This window comes from Carettochelys insculpta, chromosome 12 (assembly GCF_033958435.1).
Source record: "Carettochelys insculpta isolate YL-2023 chromosome 12, ASM3395843v1, whole genome shotgun sequence".
NCBI lineage: Eukaryota > Metazoa > Chordata > Testudines > Carettochelyidae > Carettochelys > Carettochelys insculpta.
In genome coordinates, this window is record NC_134148.1 from 17,587,781 (window position 1) to 17,609,585 (window position 21,805).

Genomic DNA, 21,805 nt, shown 5'->3' on the forward strand with positions numbered 1-21,805 from the left:
TCTGAGAACTTTTGGTCTCTCCCCGTGAAACCATTAGGGCATTTCTACACAGGTCACTTTCTTCGAAAGTGGCATGCTAATAAATGGCCTGAAATATGCTAATGAGGTGTGCAGATGCAAATTCTCCATGCCTCATTAGCATAGTCATGTGATTTGGAGTCCAGAATGTGTTCTTCCAGACTCCAAAACACCGTTTAGAAGTGCGGCTCCTGGGGGCGGTTTCCAGAAGGAAGTCCTTCTTTCGGAGGCCCCTTCTTCCCAAAAATTTTCAGGAAGAGGGGGTTCCGGAAGACCCCCTGGGGGGCCGTACTTCTAAATGGTGTTTGGGAGTCCGGAAGAATGTCTTCTGGACTCCCAATCACCTGACCTTATGGTAATGAGGCATGGAGAATTTATATCTGCACCTCATTAGCATATTTTGGGCCACTTATTCGGAAGTGGCCTGTATAGAAACAGCCTTAGAGGAGGAGTAGAGTAAAAGCACACAAGACCAGATCACACAATCCATGAAGTGTGGTTTTCTTTGTTTTAATGGCCACAGTTTGGTAGGAACTTAACTATAAGCTATGATTTTTAAATTAATGTTGTAGACGAAGAGAGCTTGCTGAGAGAGAACGTCGTGAGAGAGAACGCATTCGAATCATACGTGAGCGGGAGGAACGTGAGCGCTTGCAGAGGGAACGAGAAAGATTGGAAATAGAAAGACAAAAACTGGAGAGGGAAAGAATGGAACGAGAGCGTTTGGAAAGAGAACGGATTCGTATTGAACAGGTACAGGCCGCTATGCACAGAATGCAGCATTATCTTAAGTTACAATGTTGTACTTAATTCTTGCCATTTTATTTGCTATGATTTTTTTTAAGTAGAACTTGTAAATAGTTTAGTAGTTAGTTTTCCCTCTGGCTGTTTATCAGCTTATGTGGAGTGTTGTCTAGATCTCAGTGGAAGTCCACAACCAAGAGGCTAACGGATTCTTTTGGCCACTTAAATGTAATGTGATGTGCAAGTATTTCTTTAACTGACCAATTTACTGAGAGTAAAAATGAAGTATCTGTCAAAGTGTATAGTGATATTAGAAGTGTACAAAACTTTCTACGGATAAAATTTTGGTTAATTCAATGGCATATCAAAGGTCCTGTGACTGCTTTTTTCAGCAGACAGTTATATCTAAATCTACTTTGTATTTCAAATTTCTCCCCTATTAATATGGATACTGAAATTGATCTAATCGTGTGGGAGGAATTAATTCTCTATCTGTGGCAACTGTTGTATATTTGCCTCCAGTGCAAAATTAATAGGGTCATTATGTAATCTTTCTTAATTTTTGTTTTTGTTTTTCCTTAGGAGCGTCGCAAAGAGGCAGAGCGTATTGCTCGGGAAAGGGAGGAGCTTCGTCGACAGCAACAGCAGCTTCGTTATGAGCAGGAGAAAAGGAACTCTTTGAAACGCCCACGTGATGTAGATCACAGGTAGTATACTTTCCAGATTGCTATTCTATTGCTTCAGCCCCCAACCAACCTCATTAAGTGCACTCATGCACAGAACCTTAGTTAGCTAGGATTTAACTTGTGCCATCACAGCCCATTGCTGCTGACCTACTTATCAAGGAGTGATATGCTTAAATCAGTACCATGTTAACTGTGCAAAAGAGAGAATTCTGTACTAGGAAGACACCAACTTCTGATATTCCTCATGGTTCAACAGGATAATAGTGAGAATGTGCATGCACAGTTTTACTGTCGCAATTTTAACATTTTGTGGAAGTTTGTCACTACCACTTCCTAGCGTTTAAAACTTAGATCCAGGAAGCTGAATAGCCCAGGGACTCCGTAATACAATATGGAGTCTTTAGTTTCTAGATTTCTGTATCTGTTTCTTCCCAATACAGTGGTCAGTGACAAAAGTTGCGAGCTGGCAAATATTTGACCCATGTAACTTGAACTGGGTTTTGTTATTTAGACTATGAAGATTAGAATGGGACTAAAATTCTTACATTTGGCACCATGTAGTAATTTCAAGAGTAGCTAAGGACTGAATCACATAAAACCACTCTTCATCAAGGTAGTTGAGATCAGCTTGGACACATAGTTCATGGAAGATAGGACTTCAGTTTTCAAGGCTGATAATTTCACATTTTACGAGCGTACAGTCAAATTTTAGAGAGTCTCCGAATAGACAAAATTCAGTTCTTTCATAGTTGTGAATTTAATGTCTCCAATGACCAGGTTAACTGGGGCATTCTGCATATTTTCCACATTTCTATGTAGTTAGCTCTTGTAATTTTGTCTGGAAGACCCAATTTACCTAAGTTCTACTCATGTTTACTGGTAGTCTTGGGTGTTTGTTCAGATAGAATTTTAATACCAAGAATATTTTGTCCACTTCAGGTAATGTGAGGTAAAATGGAAATGGCTGGTTTTTTTCCTAGATTTGTTTTCTAAAATGACCTTCATTAGAAAGCAATGAACTAATCTGTGTTGGAACAGTTTCAGTTCCAAGCATGTGTTACAAGAGTTGAAGACTTCTTGAAGAATAAGTAACTGACAGATGCACTATGAATAAAATTTATGTCTTCTGTGCAATAGTAAAAAGGGCAACAATTAAATACTTGTAATTTGCTGTAAAGTATCTGTTAAAAATGTCGTCTTTTAAAGGCGAGATGATCCCTACTGGAATGAGGCCAAAAAGATGTCCTTGGATACAGATGCACGTTTCAGTCACGGGTCTGACTACAGTCGCCAGCAAAATAGGTTTAATGACTTTGACCACAGAGAGAGGGGGCGATACCCAGAGGGTTCATCTGTGCCGTCCTCCTCTTTTGAAAGGTATGTTTGTGGACATCCATTACTAAGATCTTTACTTTAAGAGGGTATTGGAGACCTGCTTGAGACTCAAAATAACGTTTGAGGTTTCTATCTTTTGGGTCCTTAAAACAGATACAGGGGGAATTAAAATCAGTCCAGACAAAATTTATATTTTGAATCTCTGGTTTATCCAGTCCATTTCATAATCCTGGAAAGGAGTTACTGTCACAGTTTTCTCCATTGTGTAACATTGGCATTGTAGGAGTTAAGAGTTCTACAGCCTGATGCAAGTTGAACCTTTTAACTATTCACAGATTTACAATATGTGTAGGTGTTGACATTTTGGCAATTCATGTACATCAGTGCTAAGTTGACTGACCTACATAAGGAAGCAACTGGGTTTATAACTATGTCTTAAAATTCAGCAAGTCTAGATCTGGAACTGCAGTAGAATGGGAAAAGTAGATGAATATGAATATCTTTTTCACCAGTCCATGTTTGTGAGGGTATGAGGAAAATTGGTTGTTGGCTAAGTTAGTGGACTGACAACTGATGTGTTCTAACTTCTGATTTGTACAGGCGAGAACGCTTTGTAAATCAAAGTGAAGGAAAAAAGACACGTCCGACAGCACGAAGAGAGGAGCCTAGTTTTGAGAGATACCCTAAGACTTTCAGTGAGTCCAGAAGAAATGAACCCCCCCAACCAAGAAATGAACTTCGAGATACTGACAGACGAGAAGTGCGAGGAGACAGAGATGAGAGAAGAACAGTGATAATTCACGATAGGCCTGAAATATCACATGGTCGTCATCCAAGAGAGACTGGTTCAAATCCACCTAGACAGACAAATTGGAAGAACGAGGGAGGCATAAGCACAGACAAAAGGGATGCCAGGTAATAGCTTGCTGGATATTAGACAAAGTTTCATTGCTAGTGGTTCCAGCAAAACCAATTCATAGTATCATTGGCAACTTGAGAATTTGTGCTGAAAAACAAACTTAGATAATGAGACTGGCCCTGTTTGGAACTTGCATTCTGTACATGTTGTCTACTATAATCTTGACTGCATTGCTTACTGTGCATTCTTTTGGCTATGCTCATTTTGAGCATGCATAGTAGCAGTGTAGTAGCGCTGTAAGAGAGAAGGTAGGATGCCAACTATTAGCAATTTTTGAGATGAGTTAAGTATTCAGACACCATTCAGACCTTAAGTGCTTCTTAGTAGGTTACCTGAAGGTTGCTATATGTGTACAGAAAAATGGCCTCTTGTGTAGTCTTCACAAAGTTGTTACCAGATATGTCCTTCAGCCACTGAAACATTTGACAAGGTACTTCTCTTACAGAGAGAGACCAGAGAGATCAGGAAGAGAGGTGTCGGGACATGTGAGAAGTGCTGCTCCTAGTAGCCGTAGCAGTGCTTCTGGTTATGGAAGCAGGGAGGGAGAAAGGGGAGTCATGGGCGAAAGAGGAAGTGGAGGACAAGTAAGTATCTTTATTACTCTATAACTGTTCAATATTTTCATAAACAGCTGGACAATAGCTGATCACATATCCATAATCATCTTTGTGCAGTACTAACACTGTGTTGCTATGCTCAAGGTAATGTTTCTCACCATTAAATTACCAAAAAAGTTGAACATTTCTTCTCTTGGTGATTTTAGTATGCCTCAGGTAGCTCAAAACAGTGTGTGTCTAATTACCGTTTGAACCATCATCATCACATCAGCTGGGGGAAGAATGGTTAACTGGAACACAGGGCAGCCTTCACCCTAGGGGGAAGAATGGGAAACCTACAGCCCATGGCCTGGATCTGGTCCCCAGCTTGCCTTGATCCATCCTGCAAGGCTCTGTGTTCTTCCCTCCCCCTCAGAGAGCAAGCCAGTGTTGGCACTGCAGCATACTCTGAGTCTTGGTCACCTACACCCTATCAGGCAGTAGCAGGGAGCTGATGTTAAAGCTCCTGCGTAGTCAGCTCTGCCTGGTGGTGAGAGGAAGCAGCTGTGCCTGCTGCAGTTTCTCTCTGCCTCCCCACCCCTTTTTCTGCCAGAGGTAAGATCACTTACAGGCCCCAGCCCTTTCACTTCAGTGGGCCAGGAATCGCAGCCACTGGAGCAGCAGGGGGTAGCACCTGCAAGCACAAGGCAGTGTGGAGCCACCTATGCTACCTTCCCCCTCCCCTCCTCCTGCTAGGTAGGGGGTACTACTCTGCTACCAATCATAGGTAGAGTTACCACTGTCTGCTGCTGCACCCTCCATTGTCCGCAGACCTAACCCTCACCCCTAGCTTGCTCCCCGCAGAGTGAACCTGACATCTCACCCCACCTCAGAGGATTTTAATGCTTCTCTGTCTGTCTCCCCCACCCGCAGCTGACTCTTCTGTGGATCAGTAGCCATGGATCCAAAAAAAGTTTTCCATTCCTATCTGAGGTGCTCCGTGTTCTAAGACAATTCTGTAGCTGACTTTCTAAAGTGGGTGGAAACAAAAATCACAGGACCAATCTCAGCTCTAATCTTGCCCTTGTTGGCACTTCCTGTCTATAGCAACAGTCTTGCTACAGGTTGAACCTCTCTGTTCGGCACTCTGGTCTGGTATGGTTTGAGTTTGCCGAATGACCACTTACCATGGATGTGGCCAAGTTTCCTCAGGTCCTGTAAAATTTGTTCACAGCCACCAGTCCTGGCTTCATTTTCTGTGCTGCTGTTTAGCTGTAACTTATTCTTAAATGTCTTCTAAAAGCCCATTAAGCAGCTGACTTGTTGGTAATGCTGCTGAACAAAACTGACCTCCCATTGTCGGGAATTTCTCATTCAGCACTAGTCATGACACAGGTGCCAGACCTAGAGAGGTTCAACTTACAGCATGACACTGGCTGACCAAGAACCTCTGAGATTCAGTTCCCTCTGTGATAGGATAGATATTATCCATGGCTAGCTCTTGCTGTTCTCCAGGTAGGGAAACTTATGCAGGTTTGAGGTTACTAAACCAGGGCTCTGCAACCAAAATAGTGAGAGGAGCCATTTTTTCAAATTCATTTACAAGATCAGTACTTCAGGACCCGCAGTGCGTGACTACAAGACGGTCCCAAATGAAGAAAGTCAAACCAAATTTTTTGTAACCCCTATTTTAAGAGGAGCGCACACAATGAGTTGTGCCAGTTAGAAAGCTTGCTTTCATTCCCATCCCCTGGCTTAACCCCTCTCAGCCCCAAACCAGGATTAACCTGCCTCAACTGGTGAGTTCATCCACCTGCATGTGCACTGCTACTGCTGCTGCTCCTTCCCCCTGCCATCACATCAGCAGGGCTGTGTGGCTGGGTTGCTGCTTTCCCCCAGCTCTCCTGCTCACTTCCCTCCCCAGTTAAATTTAATGGTCAGCAAGGCGGGGCTGTTAAACCAATTACATTAATTAAATTTAGTTCCATTACTTCTGCTGGGGCCAACTCAGCACTGGGAGTGGGAAGTGACTTCTTAAAGAGCCACAGGTTGCTGACCCCTCTATTAGCCTATAGTCAGTGTCAGAGCTGGATGTTGTGTTCAGGTTTTTTTTAATTACTAGTCCATGGAACCAGGCCACCTTCTGGAAACGGAACCTGCACAGATACATTTCCACTAAGGAGCACCCATGTTAGCATTGTTTAAAAAATGGTACATTTAAGCAAAAGAAGCAAAGTCAGAAATGCCGGTTCTTATTTCTGAATTTGTAAAGTGATTTTTTACCTTTTAAAAACCAAGTTGAGAAACAACTAAATTCCATCCTAAGTACAGAGTCATTGTATGAAATGGCTGTTTCTTTCAAGTAACTTCATCATTGGAGTTTAACTCTCTATGACCTTTGACTTATTATAAATCACTGTGTATTTGCTAGCATTATAATGAAGACAGACATGTTGTTGAACGCCACAGTCGTGAAACTGGACCAAGAAAGGAATGGCATGGACCTAGTTCTCAAGGAAGTGGGTATCATGATACAAGGAGAATGGGAGATAGTCGAGGAGGGGGTGGCATGATGTCCCCACATACAAGGTACGTAAAACATTCCTTTGTCCTGGTTCCTCAGTATTAAGCTATCGGCGGTCTTCACTGTGCCCCAGTCCTTCGGGTTACTGCTGCCTAACATGAGCCTTACCTTTCCCATGAGTTGCGCTGGCTTTGTCACAAATCTAGATAATTTACATAGTGCAGGGAATATGCTGCACTGTTAGCAGCTATTCAGTAGCAGCAGTGTTAGCTGCATCACTGTACTTTCTGTAAAATGTGCAACTTCCTCTTTGTCAGGAAAATTCTCACACTGTCATACCAAGCCTTTTCTGTAATACTACAGTTCCACTGTGCAACTGAGTTACATAGTAGTTTGTACTACACCAACAAATGTTTGTTGATACTCATAAAAATTCCACTCAGAATACTCTAACCCTTTTTTAAACCTTTTGTTTCCAGTAACTCTTCGCCAATAAATAGAGTTGTACAGATCACAGGCAATTCCATGCAGAGGGGAAGTGGCTCAGGATTTAAGCCATTTAAGGGTGGACCTCCACGAAGATTCTAGGATCCACATTTGCTTGGTTTCAAGATAACTTATTGAAATCTCTCTTCTAAACTTCGAGATGTGAACAGGAAGTCTTCTCTAGAACTCCTGTTTTAATTTTTTTTAATTTTAACATGATTACTTTTCCTCTGAATTTTGGAGGTATTTTTAATAGTTTCGTTGTAATTTTGGATAGTTTTTGTGTATCTTTGATAAGCATTTCCCTGCGGCACTAGAGCTCTGCAAAACAATTGGAACCAAAATATTTGTTAAAGACTGTATAAAATTATAAAGGAAGAGTTTGCAGCTGTTTGCTAGTAGTTTTAATTTACCAGCATTAACTCTGTGGTGTCACGCTTTAAAGTTAGCGGTTTAGAACATAACATGCACAACATTAACCTCCATTTTGAAGGTTCAGGCTATAAAACCTGCTTTCTAATTTGTAGAGAATAAGGTTGTTTCTTGCAGTTCTGGGTATTATGTAACCTATTTTTGCAGAAGGTACTGTTACATTAAGTGCATCTATGTGTATTCTTGCAAATGTATTCTTTTGAAATAAACCTTCATATTCTGTATAGTTCCTGGTAAGTTTCTGGAACTTTGTCGGGGGTAGGGGTGGAGGAGGGGGAGAATACACAAATAAAAACTGACACATTTGGAACACAAGACTTTTGTGTTTCTATATATGGAAAAACAATAGCATAGGAACAGCATGGTTTTGATTGCTGGAACTCAATACAAACCACTTCCTTGTAATAAAAAAGGAGGGCTTGTTTCAGGTTAGACCAGAGTTTATATGGTGGTAGCAGCAGAGGTCAGTAGTTGATATGTACAAGACAATTCCACTTTTAAGTGAGGTGTAAATCATTTAAAATGTGTTCGGATCTTATGCAGGCAATGCAAAGAAGCTTTTCTGTGTAATTCCATGAATGTGAAGGACAAATTTTTTTCTTAATAGGACATGATGAATCTCAACACTAGAGCTAAGAATCCCTGTTTTGTTGTCAGGCTCTGACTCCTGTTCAGTGGGGGGAAAGAGTTAAATGTACTTTTGAAAGCCTTCAAAGGAGCCCAGACTTAAATTTAGTAATTCATTTAATCCTTGTATGCCTCCTTAATTTAGAAGTAAGAGTGACTAGACTTGGGGGATTGAAAAATAGGCTGTAGGGGTCAGAGCTGAAGACTTGTCCTTCTGTCACAAGTATATGGTTTTGGATTGTTACTGCTGTGATCAAAAATGCAATTTCCTCTTCAATACATAGAAGTTACATCTTCTACCATTACTTGCATGCTTGCCATCATAGTACCTTCTGAAAATCTCATAATAGATTTATTCTCTTCTCTTTAATGAGAGTGGAAGGAGCATTATTTTTATTTCACAGATGAACAGAGGCATCAGTGGCCTACCACAGTACTAAAGCAAGGACTGAGAAGCATTTCACCAGAGCTGCTGAGACTCGTCTTTCTCCTCTCATCGAGTGCATCTCTATGGGATTCAAAGAATAGAATTAATTTAGAGTGGTTTTAGTAGATGTATGGTCTTCCTGCATTATACTGTTCCCCTTCTGCAAGGTTTTCCTGCAGAATGGTGCTGAATGTTTGAGACTGATGCTATGATCCAGATAAATGATAAACTACTCCACTTTAGCTCGGGATTTTCATGTCATAAGCTGAGAGTTTTGGGATTGGGTTGGGTATTAGCTTAGTTTTTAAAATGTCTCAAGGATTAATCTACCAACTTCTGCATTTTAATGAGCTGGTATTTTTATCCTGTTAGAGCCAGGACCCAGTTAATCGTGTGCTGGAAAAGCAAACAATATATTCAGTAGGACTTGAAGAAAGTTATCCTATGATTAGGGCATTTAAGGATGTCAGCATTTTCAGCCTTGTTAACTTAGCTTCAAGATGCTGATTTCTCCACCTTTGTGCTCAATTCATCCCCCTGTATCCAGATGAAATAAAGGCAGGTGTGGAGTAAATCTGGCTGCTACTTCACAGTTATGCTGTGCAGTATAGAGGAAGCCACATGTATCAAGTGGATTGGGGTCTCAGGGACTTGCTGCTTTCATTGGATGACTATCTTAAGTCCTCCATTAAAAATAAACTTCTGATTGAGTGAAATTCAGAAGCTGGGCACCCTGCTCTGTTTTCTAAGGGCAGAGGAAGGTTAAAGGCATATAGAAATACTTAAATACTAGGTTTTTCTCTAAGGCTAGGCCATTTAGAAAGGGACTAGAGGCAGTGATGGCAACCAAGACAAGTGAGTGGGCTGAATGAGGGACCCTCTCTCTCAGAGAGATGCAAGACTGAAATCCACTACTGGGTACCCTCTGGTCAGCTCCCCTCCCTCTTGGCATTCAGGCGGTGTCAGGGAGGGTGTGAATCAGGTGATTCATGGTGCTCTTCCATCAAAAATAGGTTAAAATCCGGTTGTTTTTCAGCAGTGTTGAAAAACTCATCTTTCCAGAGCAAGTGGAGCAGGTGTTCAGGGAGTCGTCATAGAGAGGTAGATAATGGGATTTCCTGTCTTAAATTAACTTGACATAGGGCTTTCGGATTCATAGATCGGCCATCCACTTGCTGAGGACCCACAGTATTACCTGCTACAGAATTATAAATATCTCTTCCTACCCATAATTTGGATCCTCCAGCTCAGTATTTCTCAACCAGGGCTACAGGTGGATGCATCAACTCATCTGGATATTTACCTAGTTTTAAAACAGGAAGTAGATTGCACTGACTTCAAGTAAGTGTTCATTCAGACAATGACTTGCTTTTACTGCTTCATCTACCTTACATTTCAGTGTAAGTACAATAGCTGTAGTCCAGTTCAGTTATTTGATAAGATTGTAGAAAGTCAAGTTTTCTATGTTTTTGTAAGTAAGTAGTTTAAGTGGGGGTATGACTGGATAGTCAAAACAAATCTGACTCCTGAAAATAGAACAGTAATTTGGAAAGGATGAATGGCACATCTTTCAAGACTTCAGATTGAGGACCATGTTAATATGCATAGTCTTAAGGGTACTCAGAAGGCTGGGGTTACCTCTTTTGGAGGTGGGGGGGTTTGGAGAAAGTCTTTCAAAAAAAAAAAAAAAAAGTCTAGCTCCAGGTGCCCCCCTGCCCTGAAATTTTTTTTTGTGTGTTAAAATTACTTTGGGCATGTTTTGTGGCACAGCTACAATTGTCATGTTACCCCTGTGACCAACATAGCTATGTCAGAAGTTGGTGGTGTAGCTTTGCTCTCACAGAAGAAGGGTGCTTGCTGATTAAATAGCATCACTCATATAAAGTCTTCATCTCTGTTGACCAACTAGCATCAGTTAACACTACCTACACTTAAGTAGCTATTAAAAGGTACCTGTGCAATATAGTAGGCACAAATGTTGTTCCATCCGTCAACTGTATTAAAAACAACTTGCACTTCTTAAATGCAGAACCCAGAGAAGGGACTAGGCCTTTAGGCTGGAGAAATTCAGGCTGTAAAGATCAACCTGAGTGAGTAAATTCCCTAGACTTCTCAATATACCCACCTATGTTGGTCTTTAACAGCCCCATATACTCTACCAAAGCTGCCTCTTGAGCACTTCCAAGCAGTGTGGCTCTCACCTACAGGGAAAAACCTCTCCAAAGATAAGGACTTAATGCAGTTCAGCCTTTTACAGGTCAATTATCAACATGCTGAACTCACCTCTGTAATAAGTCAAGCTTTTGCAAATTACTAAGCTTTGTCTTGGAGTCAGTGAACTACTTCATTTAACATGCAAGCTCATGGCTTAAGGTGAAGAGCCCATAGCACTAGTCTCACTGAAGCAACACCAAGGATCATAGTGACAGTGGCTGTGTGTTACTTAATGGTATGTATTTGGAGCAGCGCCTCTATGTAATAACCCCCACTATGCAGTAAGGAGGACTCTCACAGGGGGTCTGCAGGTCCTTTCCTTTGGAATAGGCCAAAGTTATTGCTCTTAGGGAGATCCTACAGTGCATATCTTAGTAGTAGGGCTGCTGGTGAAAAATATTGGGGTGGATACATGGTGGAAGAGATTGGGGGTGTTTTTTTGTCTGGTTCTGTATTAACAGGTTTTTCTAATTGTCAGTTGCCTATTTTATGAATCTAAATATATAGTGTGGCAGAGGTAAATCAAGTGGCAAATTGTGCACCAGAGATATGTTTCTTAGGCTACATCTACATGAGGCTTTTCCAGTAAAACTGGACTTTTGTCAGGAAAAACTGCAGAGCATCTACAAGCAAAATGTGGTGTAGACAATTTGTCAACAAAACTCGGCACGTCCACCAGCAGCATTACACCTCTCACTGTACAGGTATAATGCCCCTGGACAGTGTTTTGTCAACCAAACATCCCTGTAGGTACTCCAGGGCCCTTTTGTTGACAGATAAGGCTTCTGGTTCACCAGACAGCCCTGTGTGCAGAGTGTCCTGTCAGCTATGCTGTCAAGAAGGCCAGGTAGCTGGGTGCTCTGTCGACAAAGCTGATTGCTCTTTCGATCTGCTTTTATGTGTGGATGCAAATCTGTCAACCAAAGTTTTGCTGGGAAATCATTGTCTTTCATATAATTCCAGAAGTATCAGACAGTATCACAAAATGTTTGAGAGCCTATTTTACCAAAACCTTAATTCTCTCTCAAATAACTGCACCTTTTCCTTCACCTGAGAATGAAAAGGACCCATCTGTGAATGTCTCTGAAATTCGTAACTGTGGAACATATGACTGTGTTAGTGGAACTTGAAGATTTCTCATCCATGCTCTTAAATAGTAATTGGAGTTTTCATTCAATCCCCACTATTACCTGTGCTTTAACTTGCAAGTTGATCATTGTTCTGCAGTGGAAAAGTCCAGTTAAGTGTGAAAGAGCATCTTTCTTATACAAGTGTTCCAATTATACCATTTTCACCTGTTGGCAGGACAAAATTCAAGTACCTGAAGTGGTCGACCCATTAAAAAAGATCCCTCAAAGTAATCAGGTACAAAGTGTTATAAACCTTAAATATTGACACTTTTTTCCAGTTATTGTACTATGCTTACCAAACTGAATATTACAGTAGAACATCAGAGTTATGAGCACATTGGGAACAGAGATGGTTCATATTTCTGAACAAAATGTTAGTTGCCCTTACAAAAGTTTACAGCTAAACTTGGATTTAATACATTTCTGAAACTTCTATGCAGATAAATGCTGCTTTTAAACATCATAATTTAAATGAAATAAGCACAGCAAGTTTCCTTACCTTGTCAAATCATGATGTGCAGATATATTTACACATGCATAGATCTCTGCTACTGTCTGATGGTGGACTTCAGATTCTAAACAAAAGTATGGTTGACTGGTCAGTTCCTAACTGATATTCTTAACTCCAAGATTCTACTGTAAATACATTTTTACTTAGAAATAAAGCAGGTCAGTGAGACTGTAGCATGGTACAAATTATTAAGTTTATTACATAAACACATCTGCATATACATTAAAGGTATGGCACATTTCTCAATCAACCTAATTTTTTAGCTGGGAGAAAACATGAGAATCAAATGCAGAGAAAGCTGTGATTTTTTTTTTTTTTTTGTTTTTAACTATAGAAAAAAGTTGTTTATCTTGTCTACAAGGAGATACCCTGCTTAAACATGTCTGGACAGGCCAATACCTATTTGGTCCAAAATAAAGTACTATTGGGAAAATCATTTAGATAATGTCTTACCTCAGCTGAAATTACCTCATACTAGTATAATAGGTATATCAAGGTATGTTAAAACTTAGAGGGTTTTAATCAGGATTTTTTATTCTTAATACAAAATAGGTTTTTTCCATGAGGTGAGTATAATATGTACTTTGCTTTATGGGTCAAGCAGCAATATTAGAGGTCTGTTTTCCCATTAGCAGACAAGCCTACAGCTATCCAAAGTTAAGAACAAGTTAGAAATGTTCTCCATGGCAATCTACGGTACTAAATGACTGGAAATAAAAGTATGGTACTAAACAGAAAAACCTAAAAATTTAACAATGTATAATGGTCAATCTTAACTTCTCAAATGTATGGCTGCAGACAAGCAGAGAAAAGGGCAAGTGAGGTAACTGTTTAAAAAAGGGATTCTAAAATCTTACAGTATGGACCATTTCCCTTCCCATTTATGATCAAACAGCCCCTAGGGAAACACTACAATTACTTGGAAATGTAGAAAAGTATTTTCAGGGCTATTGTTAAAATACTACTTAGTAGTTCCAAATGAGGACCTAGTGTCAATCAACTAGTTAGTTTTCCAGGTGAGCTTTCTTCAGACCTCTGGTGATACAGACAGAGCCACTGATGCAATGTTTAACTCAAAATTTAAAAAAAAAAAAAAAAAAGCATTGCTTTAACAGTGACCATGAAAAGGACATTTGTTCCCCCACCCCTTTCCTTGAGTATCTAACCACATTGTACTTAGAGAGCTTATTATTGATAATTTGGTTGGAACTCCATTTCACAGGCTGAAACTGCATACAGAATTCAATCTAAGTAAAGTTTTGGCTTTTTAATTTGAAAACTCAAGTTAGAGACATAAAAGCTAGGCCTGAGACTATCATCTTCCTGCAATTTTGTCCAGCTACAACATTGCACAGATTCCGTATGATGTGCCATAATTAGGAATACTGATGAATTTAAAGACCAAAGCTATTTTAACTGTGTTTCTGTTGTGGATTGACAAGACACCTTCAAGTTTTTTTGAAGAAATTCAGAGTTTTAACTACCCTACCCTTTTGTTGCTTGTATCAAGTCACAAGGATAAATGATGGACACTGAAAGGCTAATGTCAAAATCAAACACAAATGAACCCAAGCCCTAAACTCATTTATAAGTCATCCCTTTGGATTCAGTACACAGAAATAACTCCTTTAGGCCCAAAGCCTGCAAACTTTTACATATGAACATGAAACTGTCAAGGATCAGTGGAAGAACTCAGGTAAAATAGAATACCAAGAGCACCTTTATGTAGTCATCTTGAAGCTTATGAGCCTGGTAAGATGCATATTAAGGAATTTATCCTACAGAATTTACTACTCTATGGATTAAATGGGCTTTAAAAAAAGCACCCTTTTATACCTCAAACAAAAACTTAAAAAGATAGATGTTGCAGGACTGATACCAAATATTTTCTTCAATTATTACAAAATTTGTATATACCAAAGTTGTATCATGGTATAGGTTTATGAACTAAAATCCAGTCATTCAAAAGTATTTAATCGTATTTTACATATAAAATTTTAACACTGTACAGAAACAATTTAGCTCTTTATGAAGCAAGCACAATTCAGTTGTGACTGAGTTTAGTTTGAGAAAAGGATGGACGACTGGATTGCAAATCTATCAACATATTGCTAATATGCTACTCTGCAAGGGCAGCAGTCACAAATGCAAGCCCTAACATCATTGTGAACTGTGCTAATGCTTACAAAAAGCTTTCGCTGTGTTTACAATATGAATACATGTGTGCTGGCAAGGCATGCAACCTAGGGAAAAGAAGAAGCCTTCCATTATAATTGGGTATTTACTGACTGACACCTCCAATCCAAATCAGCCTATGTATGGTATACTGTACTCTTGTTATATTTCTTTCCACTGTAACAAAAGCTTAAAATAATTTTACATATCTGTAGATTGAAGCTTAATGTCGCTCACCGTGTTTCTATATCTGCAAAACAGCATCCACTGTACATAAATATTGCAATGCTAAATACAGCAGTAATGGAACAGTTACTCAAACTTTAATACCCACAAATTGTTCTATATTCTCCTGCAAACGATTCAGAAAAAGTGAAGAATATGAAAAACTACTTACACACAAATAATCCCATTATTTTGATTGTGATTACATGAGTAAGCAGACCAAGATTTGTCCCATAATTAGTAAATGGTCCTTCACAACACAGTAATTAAGAAGCATTTTAATTACCGAAATGAAACTTACATTAAGCAGTTTACCGCTTAGAGTTCAGTTCATTCACATTAGGTTGTAGAGGACTGTTCACATGCGTAAGTCATATGCAGAGTTATAGCCAGATCAGTCCCAGGATATTGTAAGAAACTAAATAGGTTAGGCAGTATTTTATTGGACTAACTGCTCATCTTTGTGCAAGTCCTATGAAAGATGACCTCACCATTCTTGTGTCTGACTTGAATTATGGCAGATGAACTGCTTTAAAATGTAAAGTAAGGTCTAGTTTCCCATGATTCTTCAAATGTTAATGTTTTAATACCTTTTTCCTTTTAGCAGAACATAAATATTAAAAAGCTGATTTTCATTTAACTAATTCATACACAATTACAGGTCTGAAAATTTAAAACCCAAAATCTGAGATTTTACCAGGGGACTTGTTGGTTCCTTAATATTTCTCTTTTAAAAGATAAAAACATTTAATTAATGCTTTACCAACTATAAAAATTGTTGAGGTTCTAAAATGCAAACCAGATCCAGGGTGAAAAAGCTCAGATCTGGTGCAATTTTAGATGCTCCAGTAACTAACTGAAACCCTTCTCTCTTTCATATTAATCTTTGTAAAACAGGATTTGTGTGCATCATTAGCATAGCTGAATTTTAATTGTGCTGCTTTTAACTATAGTTTTCAATATTACAATTTTTGCTAGATGTAAAATCTTCAATACATAATATGGAATTGCAAAAAAAAAATCTTCATATTGTGGTTCTTACGTGCAAAGACAAATGGCTGGCAGCTAAAACTTCATCAAGTAATGAAGCCCTAGACGGAATGGAGCTGTTATGAGACTTTTTACATTTTTCTGTACATTTTACTAAAGCAAGGCATCTTCATTCCATTACAATCAGGTGTATCAACGAAAATGTTTCTTTGTACTGACTTAAAGATTTTATAAATGGTTTTCTCCATGTTACTTTATAGTTTTTGCAAAACAAAATGCCCAGTATCAAAACCATGTAATTCATAAATAGAAGAACAAATACTTCAAACTACTATATTACCTTTCGCAGCTGCTGTACTGGCAGCAACTTTTGTAGTATGAAATTCCCCAATAGCGTAGAACATGCCTTTTTGTTAATATGAGCTTATACACAGAAATACAAGTTACCAAAAGACAATTGGAACAACAACAAAAAAAGAAACCCGATATGTATTTCTGCAAGTAGTACTTAAGACAATGATGAAAGCTTAACCAAAGAAAATCATTATGAAAAACTTGATATAACCTATCTTTCAGTCAGAGGGATGCTCCCATAGAAAGTTAAGTAGTCAGCCACGCAACATTATTTATATCAAACTGTTACAAAGGACTAGGGTGGTGTTCTGCACTCACTTTTGGGAAAGCTGGAAGCAATGCAGTTATCCCTGATATTTTAAAAAAGGAAAAAATTAAAGCTACCCTTTTGCTTAACAATTGGCACTCAATGGCTAAAGACCTTTTGAAAATGGAAGAGCGTGTGAGAATGTTCATTGTTAGTTAGCTGCCGATACCACGCATTCTTATGGTGTCTGAAGGCTACGGGACCATAATAGAAAGGAAAGGGAGAGAGAATTTAGTTCTTTTGTTAATCTTATCCAATTATGACAAGGTAAAACCTACACACAGTGATTAAGAACATATACGGGCATTACAATATATGTGAAAAGCACACCACAATGACAGCAGTTGGATAAAAAAGCAACATGTTACAACAAAGTTGAAAAAAAAAAGTTAAATATTTACTTTTTGTAAGTATAAATTGTATCAAAGGGTGAGTCCAGCTCATTTTACTGATGTTTAGTCTTGTAATAATTAGAACAGTCAACATTCCAAGAGTTATCAGTAATATTACAGTATTGTAACATCCACATGAAGATGAATAAAAATCAAATTGCTGCTGTTATAACTAGTTCTCAGACACAGCCACTCATTTATTTCTGACAGAACTGCAATGGTTATTTTTTGCTTTCAGACTCAATGGCCAACTCTTATGTTTGTCCAAAAGGAAAATGTTATGCTGTAAATAAAATACTAAATAAAGTACATCACATACAAAATCAATCTGATAACTTTGCAGCTGTTACTGAGCAGACTAACTACAAAGTGCTGAATCTGATGTAGTTTAAAATAAATAGGATAATTTTATGAGTTCATTTTATCTGCTATTCCAAAATCACTTTGAGCGTCTACACAGCAAAACTGCTATTTCAAAATAATTCTGATATAGTGGATGGTTTATTTTAAATTCTGTAAATCTCATTCTACAAGGAATAGCACTTATTCTGAAACAGACATTTCAGAATAAGGGCTGTATAAATAGGGAATAGGTGCTAATTCAAAATAAGATATAGTGCTTCCAGGGGGGTCTAATCTGAAATAGAGCACCACACACAATAGAGCCTATTTCTAGCCGAAATTTCTCTAATTCTTTTGTCCATTTGTTCCTTTTTAAACCTATCAAGATTTAACTTTAAAGCACACTGTAGAAATGTTTAGGTACAAATGTTAAAAGGTAGGCCACATTTTTGGTGTGAAGGACCTTGCAGATGATATTATATAAGTATCTAAACTTGCCAATTAAAAACATGTAACATCTGAAAAATGATTTTGAGCCGCCTCTTATTGTTCTGTATTTGTTAAATATTATTACTTCAATACGGAGAACAAATTATGCAGGAGCACCAAATTTTTAAGTTTAATTAGAAAAACAAAGCAAAGGTTGACAAAATAAAAGGAAATGTGGTGGGACAAGAACTATATTTTCAAACTTCAGGCAGTTAGTAAAATACAAAATTTCATATTATCAAGTGGCCAGTTTGATTTCAAATCAAATAATCTTTTAAATTAAGAACATAAAAATCAAACCAATAAGTTTAATGGAAGCAAGTTGGAGTTTGAGGGCAGGTCTACAATAGAACTTAAAGTCTATCCCAGATATGCAATTCCAGCTGCAGCAGTTGCTTTGCTAGAATTAACATATATACTATGAACTTATCTGGACAACCTTCCTTACTCCTTTCAAGAATGAGAAGTACAGAGGTTGACTGTTGACCCGATAGTTCAATTTTGTGTCTCCCCACTAGGCGCGCAAAAATTGAACCTCAGAAGACCAGGTCGATCGCCCAGTAAGTATAGATGTACCCTTATCTTTTAAAACTTAGGTGAGAAAAAAGTCTTAATACTTGTTCACATTTTTAAACCTCTCCCTTAATCAACATGGAAAGAATGGACTAGAGACCAGAGACTACAGCTGGGATTTTAGTACCTAGCTCCTTTAGGCTCATTTGAAAATCCAGCCTAAGGTTATAGCTAAATCAGAAGTGTATATTCTGCGTGTTGCTTCTCTTCGTGACGTTACAAAATTCTCTTCTTTCTGCACTGCAAGCCTCTGCTGCTTACACAATGGGAATCATAGCAAAGAGAATTATGTCACTCAGGAGTGTGAAAAAGCCACATCTGAGTGTAGACATGTTAGGTCAATGTGAGACACTCATCAACTGACGTAACTTCTACCTCCTGCTGAGGTGGAGGAATTACATTGACATGAGTGCTCACCTCAGCTACGTCTACGCTTGCATTCCTCTTTTGAAATAGGAATGCAAATGAGGGACATTGAAAATGCAAAGGAGGCACTGATTTACATATATGTTGTGCTTCATTTGCATAATCTCTTTTCAGAAGGGATTCTTCTGAAAGAAAAAAGCAGTGTAGATGGCTCTTTTGAAAGTAAACCCCATCCTTGAAAGAACCCTTCTTCCTATTTTGTTGTAGAAGGGTTCTTTCGAAGAAGGGGTTTACTTTCAAAAGAGTCCCATCTACAGCTCTTTTTCTTTCAAAAGACCTGTCCAAAAAGAGATTATGCAAATGAAGCACAACATATGTAAATAAGTGCTTCATTTGCATTATTGATTTCCTCCATTTGCACTCCTCTTTTGAAAGAGGAATGCAAGTGTAGACATAGCCCTCCTGAAACAGTACATCTCTACCAAACATGCTACCTTGATGCCCGTCCACTGACACAACATGGTAGTGGAGAAAAGTCCCAAGGCTTCAAGAGTTTGTACAGCATACGAACTTTATTCCTTGGGGCATTTATGAAACCCTTTCAGTGGATTTACAACCATCCCCATGAGTTGGGATAATTACTGTGGATTACTATTGATACAATGATTTGCGACTATTCTGAAAAAGTAGCCACTCAAGTAACTGCACAGAATACTTTGTAAAATGAGTCAAAACCAAGATGTAAATGTTCATGCTGCTATTCTGCACAAACATTGCAATAGAAGAAAACAATCAAATGTCAGTATGTCAATCTTTTCATGCTTATCAATGTATTTAACTGAATTTTTCCTCCTAATGTCAGTGACCATTTTATGTGCTTGCTTTTGAGTTTCATAAAAACTATGCTGCAGCTATCTTTTTATATAGTACATTTCATAAATGACCTTTGTAAGTAATCACACCTCACAACACAGCTGATCTTACGAACATTAGCAACTCATTATTTATCTGTGAAAATGATTATACATCAACTTTTGAGTACTCTTTTCCCTCCTTTAACTATTTCAATTCTAATCAGCGTAACCCCTTGTGATGGACTAGAACAGTGGTTCTCCAACTATGATTTGGATCCCAAAATGAATTCCAACCCCATCTGAATGGGGTCACCAGGGCCAGCTTATACTTGATGGAACCTGGGGCTGAAGCCCAAGCCCCACTGCCCAGGTCTGAACTTACTAGAAGAAGAGAAGCTCAGGATTGGGAAGCCACCAATCTGAAAAGACAGTCTGAAGGAACTCTTGACTAGTGAGGAACCTGAGGCAGGGAATGATAAACAGGTGGTTTATTTATTTTACATGGATTTGTCTCCCTTGTGCTATCTGAAGTAAAGAATGATGGTTTAGAAATCCCTCTGCAAAGTCAGTGTACGTTCCTCATTTTTCACATATCCCAGAAAGGGTTAACCGTACACCACAGCACCCACTAGATTGGAGTGCTAGGACAGGTGTATAAAAGCTATTGGGGTACCTTAGGAGGGTTCAGCACTGTCCAAGGGCAGCTACATGATCTCACTGCTGAGAACAGGTGCTTGAAAAGCATCTATGTGCTGGGCAGGAAACCTAGAGCCCGAAGAGAGACTGCCATTGAGTGTATCCAGGCCCAGAGAGGCTAAAAAGCACTCATCCAGTGTCTGGATCCAAACAGCGATATAGTGACTATCCACCAGGGAGAGTTTGACCAGGACTGTGACACTCCCAGTCTTCCAGTACACATTTATAAATCTACTGCATAGAGCTTGTCTTCCTGGCTGTTGGTTCAAGAACTCCTAAATGGTAAGAGTTAGGACCACCAAATTTGGCATACAACTTCCTCTTATCATAAGTTAAAGCAACATAAGGGTTTGGTTGTGCCGGGGCAATGGGATATGCCTGAAATGTGATTGTTTCTCATAAAACAGAAAGGGCAGTTATAGTACATAATGACCACAGGGGAGCAACCAGGAGTCAGAGATGGGGACTGAGACAGCTATAAACCCCTTTGGAGCAGCAGGGGGTGGGCGTGGACAAAGGGACAGCTATCTACTATATATTTCAAAAAGTTCATTTGTGTGTGCCTGTTCCCCAGCCACGGAACACACACCTATCCCCTGGCTGTGCCTGTTGCAGCAGCCATGGACAGACACTTCTCACCTTGTCCCAACCTGCTGCAGTAAGAAAGGACTGGAGTTGTCCCATCTCCCCAGGGCAGCCTGCTTAGTGAACCCTTCATCCCAACCCCACCCCAGAACAATGATTTAAATGAATTAAAAAAATATATTTAGGGACCCAATGCTAAGTAACTTGTCAAATAAAGGTATAAAAATACAAACCTGAGCATAAATCAATAGCACCATCTGAAACGAGTGCAGTTTTGATAATCAAATTATTACAAGAACCAAACAAAACACCACAGTATCACAGCTTATTACATACATAGAAATATAGTTAAACTATAAAGATTTCATTATAAATATGGCAGCTCTGTGTAGATTTGGGTACAGCTCAAAAGAGTTACAACAGCTTTGTTTAGGAAAAAGACTTGGCATTGAGAACTGTGAGGCACAAACAGTTTGGTTGAAATACAAGAGGTTTTGAGCTGTAATCTGCACCTGGGGAGGTGAAAGATGGGAATAATGTCCATATGAGAGACAGAAGAAAGGGGCTGGAAAGCTTAATTTCTCCATTACATACATTCCGTCTGGAAGCGTACATCCAACTATTGCAGATTTATGAGAAAATCACTACTGAATATGAGAATTGTATCAATGACAGTACAAATAAATGGAGGTGCCAAAGTAATGCCCTCCTTCACAATCTCCCTATCTATGCCTTTGTTAAGGTGGGTTTAAAATTGAAAGGTGTAAGAGGCAAGAAGTATTTTGAAATAAAATTGACAACAGTTTAATTGACCATACATAATGATTTGTAATTCTTTGAACGTAAGTTCTTCAGAGAGTGGACTGTC

The 21,805-nt window shown here is 38.9% G+C and overlaps 1 protein-coding gene across 2 annotated transcripts in view; it reads left to right on the forward strand.

Moving 5' to 3' along the window:
* SLTM (SAFB like transcription modulator) overlaps positions 1-7,936 on the forward strand; it is a 35,912-nt gene extending 27,976 nt beyond the window's left edge. Inside the window, exons 15-21 of one of the 2 annotated variants that reach the window (XM_075006740.1) lie at positions 591-771; positions 1,345-1,469; positions 2,655-2,825; positions 3,384-3,698; positions 4,148-4,286; positions 6,670-6,827; positions 7,242-7,936. In XM_075006740.1, coding sequence (XP_074862841.1) covers positions 591-771; positions 1,345-1,469; positions 2,655-2,825; positions 3,384-3,698; positions 4,148-4,286; positions 6,670-6,827; positions 7,242-7,350 — 1,198 coding nt within the window. In that variant the 3' untranslated portion in view covers positions 7,351-7,936. The remainder of the gene's footprint in view (positions 1-590; positions 772-1,344; positions 1,470-2,654; positions 2,826-3,383; positions 3,699-4,147; positions 4,287-6,669; positions 6,828-7,241) is intronic. The other variant, XM_075006739.1, reaches the window with a different exon arrangement.
* Positions 7,937-21,805: the final 13,869 nt, after the last annotated feature.